Source organism: Neodiprion pinetum, chromosome 2, assembly GCF_021155775.2.
Source record: "Neodiprion pinetum isolate iyNeoPine1 chromosome 2, iyNeoPine1.2, whole genome shotgun sequence".
NCBI lineage: Eukaryota > Metazoa > Arthropoda > Insecta > Hymenoptera > Diprionidae > Neodiprion > Neodiprion pinetum.
The window spans coordinates 29,962,993-29,972,076 of NC_060233.1; the positions used below are offsets into that span (position 1 = coordinate 29,962,993).

The following is a 9,084-nucleotide window of genomic DNA, read 5'->3' on the forward strand; positions in this document are numbered from 1 at the left end:
ATTTTTTGCTCTCCTTCCTCTCCTCTCCTCTCCTCTTCACTCCTCGCCGCTCCGCTCCTCTCCTCATCACTTTTTCTCCTTCCCTCTCTCTGCCCCCGTGTTTTTTTTCGGTGGAGTGATATTGATTTGGTTCGGGCAATGTAATCTCGTACGTAGAAGAGTAAAGAGTGGATATATGTATACGGATAGAGGTAGATAGAGGTACGTAGATAGGTAGGTAGGTAGGTAGGTAGGTTGGTAGGTAGGTAGAAACTCTCCCGCTCTAAGTTGGACTGATGCATCGCGGTTCGCGCATAGAGGGGCCGAACGCGAACGAAGCGGCTCTGCGCGGCGAAGATACGAGGGGAGAGAGGCATCTTCCCGCCCCTCCGCCGTTCGATCCCCACCAAGCGACCCGCCGCCGATTCTCCTATTTCCCCTAGGACGAAGCGAGCGCCATCTACATCCCCCTCCTTCCCCCCGCCGCCCCGCGCGCTCGCGGACCGGACAGCCGCGCGCCACCGCTACCTCCTCTCCGCCACCGGTCGACCCGCGGTTATCCCCCCTCCCTGCCCGCCGACGGCTGCCGCCCCTCTCCGCGACGCCTCGACGCCTCTCTGCCCCGTCGCGCTCTATCCATCGCCGCCGTACCAAACCAATCCTGAAATCCCCACTCCATCGCATGCCGGCGACGGAAGCGCGGCAACGTTGCAACGTCTCAGTCTCGGCGACTCTACCTCTACTCAACTCGGTGCTAGCCCGAGTCAACCAAGTTTTGTCTGCCGGGTGGTTCGTGACTTCGGGTTAAACGAAAAGAGTTGTGAAGTGTGGAGAGTGGAGAGTGGAGAGAATTCTGCCGTTGTCGTCGGGGAATATATATATATACACACACATACACACACACACGCACGCACACGTACACAAACATATACGTATTATATACGTATATATATAACTAACTAACCAACTTCTCTCTGTCTCACTCTCTGTCTCGATCTCACTCTCTATCTCAATCTCTCTCACTCTCTCTTTCTCTATCTCTCTATCTCTTTCTTTCGTAAATCGCGAAATGCAAATACAACGCTGCGTAAGCGATCGGGAACGCGCAACGTATCTAATAAAACGTATAAACCAGTAAATAATCCAACCACACGCACGCACACACACACACACACACACACACACACACACACACACACACAGTAAGACACACATACACGCAGAGCACACGCAAGAACGTACAGAAATACACAAATACCCACGTACGCGGATACGTATATATACGTACGAACACACATACACGCGCCCAGGTACATATGGATATACACGTATATGCATATGTATATATACACATACACGCATACACGTAAACGCGTACGTAAATAAGAAGTTAATGAGAGTTTAAGTTTGGTGTAAATGGCGCTCTCCAGCCGAAATGAGTCTACGTCATATGTGAACCTGTATTATTCTATTGTCCAGCGTGCGGCAACTCGTTACTTTAAGGAATATTACAATTCCGGTAAGTGTAAAATGTTTTTATTCACCATTACGTATAGTTTGATTTAATTTTACACCGTGCGTGCGTCTGCACGAGAGTTAATGCTATTATTATTATTATTATTAATATTATTATTATTCTTGTTATTATCATTGTTATTATTATTATCGTCATCGTTGTTAAGTTTTTTTTTCTTCTTCGTTCTCTCTCTTCTCATAACTACCTATCGCCGATAATAATCATTATCAAGTTGCTAAAAAACGAGCAAAAACAGAGTGACCATCCGATCCTTGGTTGAAACGAACGTTTATTTATTTTTTCTTCTTCTCAACTCCATTTAATCCTTCTTACATTCCGTAAATTTCATCTCGATTTTGTTCATTTTTATTCAATTTTATTACGTTTTTTTTTTTCCGTTCGCCTAGTTCGTCTCAGTTTCGTTGCGTTGCGTCAGTGAAAAATCCTACCGAGCACTTTGCTCCAACATGTTAAATGTTCCATGCGGCGGTCGTGCGTAAGGTATAACATAAGAATTCACACTTGGGTATATAATATCATCGTAGGCGAATATAGTGTAATTAATATATTGCGCGTGGTGCGGTGCACGGCAGTCAGCCTCTGGTGTGACAACGGTGTGGCCACACGATACCGACGGGCCGTTGACAACAATCGACCTCCTCGTATTCCATCTTCACTCTTTATCAATTTAACGGCCGAGCCACAAGAGAGCTAAGGCCAAGAGCGGAGACGCAAGATGCAACGGGTTTATGCACGCGACACGCGACCCGCCCGCTTAACCCTAAACCCCCGCGGAAAATCTTTAAAAATACCCAGCTACGAAAATCGGACGCGCAGGCGCACCGGATTTCGTTCGCGCCATGAAAACAAATCGTAAAAGTATTGTTACTCGGCGGCGATATCGTATCCTCTTGTATTGTTGAATGTACATACACACACATTGAAAAAAAGTTGAGCGATATTACTTTCATCTTCAAATTATTTACCGATATCTTCTATTTTATCGTTGTCTTTACGCTTATGTATACTCTTTTTCTTACAAGCGTTTTATACTTGCGTAAAATTTCTGTTTTCTTTTCTTCCTAATTTATTTTACTTTATTATTATTATTATTATTATTATTTTATTACTATTTACACCGGCACCCACGTGGTCGTTTTTGTGATTTGGATACAGGTATCGACTGTCCGAAACTCTGTCAAATCGGTAACTACATAACACTCTACTGCATTGGGTGACGACAATTGTTTTTCTCTACAATTTACCTATCTCCTCTTTGTTTTCGCGGGGTTTACGTAGAGGCGTCGAAATGTGACGATTCTCAAGTTGGAACGTGTTATTCATTTTTATTGTTATCAAATTTAATTTCTTATCGTTAAATGGGTAATGACTTGGTCGAACTTCCCGACCGACGTCAACTATTTCCGGATCATTTGTTGTCGATAGTGTTTGTCCATTCCGTTGAACAACTGTGACAATTTTCGAAGGCCGTTTTATAACGTGAGAATTGAAATTCCCGCCACGCGTCGAGCATCGATGTAGGCGGTCAATTATGAATCTTGTCCTCGGTTCAGAGAGAGATAAGTGAAATGTGGTTCTTGCGGAAAAGAAAAGACGCATCCTCTTCCCGCGACATTCACCTTCGGCGAACCGTTAATCGATCTCACCACGTGCACGCACTAATTTGCGTTACAACTTGCGCGATTACCGTTGCACGCTGATATCATGTACTTGTAATCCGTTGGGTTGGAGGAATAAGAGGGACTGGCGGGAGATCACCCTGATCTCTTCATAGGCGCTTCTCTGCGGGAGGCGATGTTCGTAACCTTAATTACAGCCTCAACAACCGTCGCACTTGATTCCATCACGATCGCATACATTCGTACTCGCGGAAGAACGTGTAACGTGTAATATTACAGATCCTCGATTCTAGAGCATAGCTAAAGAGATAATTGCTTCGGAAGTTGAGACCGGCTGCAACAGATAACACGTTGACCACACCGTAATTATCCACCGTTTCCACTTGCATTAAGGATAAGAAGGATACACGCGCATTTTTCTTTAAATATGTGCTTTTTATCTACCAACTAGTTATAGACGGGGTGGCGTGTGGCACCAATCGTGTAAAACAAATATGTGTTTTCAAATATTTGTATGCCGTCGTTGCACGCAGCGCACATACCTATAGTATGCAGATAAGTTTGACAATTTTTATTCGTCCATCTTTTACATCAAAAATAAGAACAATGAATGGAGAGGGAAAAAGGGTTGAGGCGTAAGAAAGGATCCGCTGGCCGGGCGATTTCCGGCTACCCAGAAGGCTGTGCTGCTCTTGCTGCTGCAGAGATATACGCTCGTGCAGTCGGCTTTGGGATATTTAGCGCGCGCAGCGCGGGACTTCCAAAGCGTTCGGTCAGATTTTTCAAGCAATAAATTTAGAAAGGCATAAAAGATCTATGGAGCGCTGTTACGGTCAGCCACAATAGTGAATCTGGGGCCACATTCAGACATTCGGTATACCGTTATACGTGTTCGGGATTTAGCGATCCACGCCACTGATCTTGCCTTGGGATATATTATAGGTGTATGCGCTAGCTGGAATCGTTGGTTCGTTCGTTCGTTCAGTTGGCTTGCCAACCGACTGGTCTATGCTGTACGATAAACTCACAATCAGCCTTGCAATTATCGCGCGCAGAGCTCCGTTCGTTGTCAAGGGGGGTATACGACTATGAATAGCCTTGAAAACTGTCTTGATTTTTTTAATTATTCCGATATGGCGATAATTGCGGTAAGAAATTAAAAAAAAAAATTTCTCTTATATATATGTACATATACACTTCGATTTTTCGAACAAAGAAATATATTTTTCCTACTACTATCGGAATTCTTTGCGAATCGTAAATTCGTTTTATCCGATATTTGTATATATCTAAAAAAAAAAAGTTATCCGTTGTTGCTGACGATATTTTTATGAATTTTAGACACTTTACGTTGAAACATACAATGTAGACTGAAAACGAAATATCGTATTAAAAATCCCTTTCATAGAAGGTGAACTGGCAATGGCGTGTAAATGTCGTAAAAATTTCAAGCCGATCGGATTTACGGTTACGGAGAAATCGAGCAGGTCACCGTTTTCAACGGCCGTTGCCGCTTTTTGCTCACCAGCAGCTCACTTCAATCGCGGCTCCTGAACGCTACACAATTTTCTTCGTGGGTCGAATCTCTTTTCTGAGGACTACGTACCTCGCTTATTTCTTTTAAAAATCTTGGCAAACTTATTAGACACACGAAAGGATTTTACTTTCATTTTTTACAGCGACTTGAGGTGCGATGACGTTTCGAATGGCGATGTTAAATTTTCGAAAGTCGATAGAAATTTACGAACATATTCGAAAACACGAAGAATAATCGTTGTTACTTTAAGGTTGTTACATCGCGGTTGGATGTAGAATTTGTAGCGAAATTTCGTGGTTACAAATTCGTGTGAAAACGTGACTGGCAACAATCTTCGGGATCTATAAGATCTCGTGACGTGTACAGTAGTTGGCGAGCGAGCATTATTATATTGTTCGTTGATAAGTCAAGGTCTGGGCGTCTATAGTCGGTGGTAGTTGGGTAGTTGTTAGGTAGGTAAGTAGGTAGGTTGGTAGTAGGTATTATTATTTTGTGACATAATAGAAAGGCTTGGGAGTTTATACCCGATCACGACACAACGTGGAGAAGAAGAAAAAACAAGAAAAAGAAAAGACAAAGAGCGAAGAGAGGACAGAAAAGAAAGAGAAAAAATTAAGAGAAGAAGAAGAAGAAGAAGAAGAAGAAGCAGCTAAACTGAATTCGTGTTCAGAACGCGCGTTAAAAATATCCAGGATTACAGCGGCCAGGTTAAGATTAGAGAAATGCAAACTTCCTGTGTTCTTTCAGAGAGTTCAACGAACCGCATCTAAAACAATTTCTTCCATTCTATACCCCGGGGGACAGATTCGAAATATCTGAATCAAGCTTCGAGAGTATTATTTTTTTTTTTTTCTTCTCCCGTCTAGCGGCGCGAAGCCGCCATCAACTCACGGTCAAACCAACTCGGCAAATATTATAGTTACAGGTATTTTCATCTTGTTCTTTCTACCACCTTGCATCGAGACGGCAACGCGATTGCGGCACGATATTCAGTTTCATTCCCGCCCCCTTATTCCGGCATTCAAAGTGTATCTCAAATGCGTTTATAACAATGTGAAACTGGCCACGTAACGACGGTCGCCGGCCTTTACGGCAGATCTGTGTGCGTACCGCGATAGTTAGCCCAATCATGTGTGATGTTTAAGCTTCGTCGGGCAATTTGACATTAACAATGAAAATTTTTCCACGTTGGGTACACCTCGCGCTCAAAGATTGATGTACGAATATCAATATAAAAAAAAAAAAAAAATGGAGGAACGGCGTGGTAGCAACGAAGCGTCGATTCAACAAAGCTGTACAACATAATGTAGAAACGAATTACTTGTGTGTCATTGAATCGCCGTCCGCGCACAGCCTTAATGTACATATAATAGTACGCGTATAACGTATGCAGTCTCAGCTCCGAATAACCTGTACGTGTATTCGTTTATTTGAAATTGAATAACTTTGTCGCAGATGCAGCGTTTGTGATAAATATATAACAGTAACACACCTAACACCCCGTAGTTACGTTATAATATACAATGCATATATGTATACTATGACGTATATAAATGCAAAAAGATTAATCGTCGTGTGGTGTGGATGTGAAAAAATGGGTATAATAATTCGGGATGTAGGTATGTAAAGGAACAATACAAAGCGCGGAGGGCAGCGCGCGGGTTCGTCGAGTTATTGCAAGCGTGACACTCACTCGAGGTCCCAAGGACGAGAGAACACTCGAATGACTAACGCCGAACACGCCGCGATAACTGCGGCGCAACTCTGACTGAAAGTATAAAACACATTCAATTCGGGGGGGCCTCGGTATCCAGGCTTAGCAGAGCGAGGAAGGCCCCTGGGCCTTCGCTAATTCGTTCATCCGTCGCTGCGCGTAGGCACCGATGCACGTTACACCGTCGACGTTGACGGCGACGGCGACGCCGAGCGAGAAGCTTTTGTTGAAAAGAAAAAAAGAAAAAAAGAAACCCAATTAATAGCCCGTCGTATTTCCTTATCTATTTTATCGATGTAGATAGCCGAGTATGTGTGTTTTACTGAAAAATTCCGTACACCGCAGCATTGTATGCATGTGTGAGGAGAGGCGAGAGGCGCGCGATGGATGGCGGTGGCGATGGCGATGGCGTGTCGCGAGTGAAAAACTCGTTCCAACCGAAATTTTATCATATTTATTTATATATGAGGCATTCCACCCTAAATCGTCCCACCTCGAGCCTTAGCTATCGGCGATTTTTTTATTATACTTAAGAATGGCGTAGAGTATACAGAAAAAAGCGTTTTTTTTTTTTTTTGTAGTGTTGTAGATTTTTTGGACCGCGGGTTCGATTTTATTACTCTCAAAAATACGAAAACCCGATTATCGAATTGATTAGACGCAAACGATTGTCTTCAAATTTTTCTTGCCAAATTCTTTGTTAAAATAGTAAAACTTTGAATCCAAGGTGAAGCGGGCGACCTTTTGGTTTAGACGCTACAGGCGAAACAAAGTGAGAATAGTCGAATAAAACATAAGATTGTATTTTTTAAATTTATATTCATTTCTATTTTATTCAATTTTTTATTACTTGATTCGCCCGTAGCATTTAAACCAAAACCTTGCCCACTTTCATCTTGGTCTCAAAATTTTCGCTTTTTAAGAAAGAATTTCGGAGATAATTGTAAAACGAATTGATCAGGACTATTCGCTCTAAAATTGGATTTTGTGTTCTTGGAAGCAGTGACAATTGAACCTGTGGTTCAAAATATTTGAGAAACAGTGAAAGTTGATTTTTTTAGTACACACTACACCACACTTAAAAATAAATAAAATTACCGGTGGTGGGGGTCAGACGTAAGTCGGTTTATATTAACATTAATTTTTACAATCACGGTCAAGAGAAAAATTCTAACCTAACTTATACTCACATACGTATAAATATATTTTAAACCTTGTTCATGCGGTGTATTTTAACAACTTAAAAATTCAAAGTTATTACACAGCATCGCGTTTATTAAGACGACGTTGGATTTTATAATCAGGATATTTTTCGTTATCATAATTATTGGTGATCTCAAGGCTTCCTTGTGTCAGAGGTTATATACATCACGTTATCAAATTCGGCCCAAGTTCCTCGTTTTTAAAACATATTCTTCGTACTGCACAGACCACGATCATCTTCTTATTCGTTCACTCATCGCCGAGTGCTTCGAATTCTTTGTTTTTTCTTCGTTTTTTTTCTCTTTCATTCTACTACATTTTCTTCATCAAATTTGGCGGGTGTCGTAGGTTGTATCCGAAGAAAATATCACCAATATACCAGACAAATGCTAATCGCCCTTCTGCTGCGAATCATTCTTCACTCGACTTGACCGACGACGCCTCGTTTGCTGTCGACGGAGTGAATAATAACAGAGAATGAAGTATAACTTGTCAATGTTAATTGATGCATTCTCTCTCTCTCTCCCCTCCCCCATCTCTTGCTTTCGCTCACCCTGTTTCTCTTTATCATTTACAGTTATCGGCTTGAACATCAAGCGCAGTAAACTTGAGCGTAAATCATTCGGCGAAGTTTTTTGGCATTCATTAATATCAAATATTGCTTGGAATTCACCGTACTCTCTAAATATGAATCAGTTATAAGTACAAAACTGGATAAAATCAGCGTATTTGGACCGAATACCAGTGGAGTGTTAGTGATAAGTCACTGAAGCGTCAGTATATATGCACTGAATTTTTCCAGTTCTGTACGTATATTGTATTGATTAAAATTTAGAGAGTAAAACTAGGATAGTTGACAATCGGATGTGCACACGTACCTACCTCCACCTTCCTTCATTTCAAAATCTTCTGATAAAATATTTATATAGTGTTCGTCGCCCCGCGCATATGTAGTGTAAAGATATCCACGACGGCTAAGCTATCGAAGTGATTCATCCACGTTAAAACGTGCCTTTTTAATCACGTGAATTTTCTTGCTGCACATCGAATCTTTATTTACGAGCACGAGAGAAATTATTACCGCATATTACTCGATGCGAAGAATGCGAAACTCTATTTATTGTTCTAGCGAACGCATATGGGGCGATTGCTTGGAAAGGTACCCGTGCAGATTAAGTAATATTCACGAAGTTTATACCGTATAGTATGAGGACTTTTTCAAGTATTTTTCTTCTGGAAAACTTGGTATATTAGATATCCCCCCCTTCTAAAAACGGGAACATGATCATTCATTTTAGAGAATTCATCGCAAAGTAAAGATTGTGGTCATAAAAAATTATACTGCAGCGATGGGTGAATTTTTCTTCTCTTCAAAGATTGGTTGGGTTGTCATTAACTCCGAAACTCCGAAACATTTCCGACTGTATTGACGCTGTACTTTGATTTTTACTGTCTGTTTCTTTTCTAATTACGAGAAACGTCTCCATCCTACAAG

General features: G+C 41.7%; 1 protein-coding gene across 3 annotated transcripts in view; it reads left to right on the forward strand.

Annotated features, from left to right (window-relative positions):
• The first annotated feature begins 674 nt into the window (after positions 1-674).
• LOC124213400 (zinc finger protein 16) overlaps positions 675-9,084 on the forward strand; it is a 19,382-nt gene continuing 10,972 nt past the window's right edge. For all 3 annotated transcript variants that reach the window (XM_046614725.2, XM_046614724.2, XM_046614727.2), the window contains exon 1: positions 675-1,498. Coding sequence is in view for 2 of the 3 variants with exons in the window: in XM_046614724.2 (XP_046470680.1) it covers positions 1,396-1,498 (103 nt within the window). In the remaining variant the exon portion in view is untranslated. The remainder of the gene's footprint in view (positions 1,499-9,084) is intronic.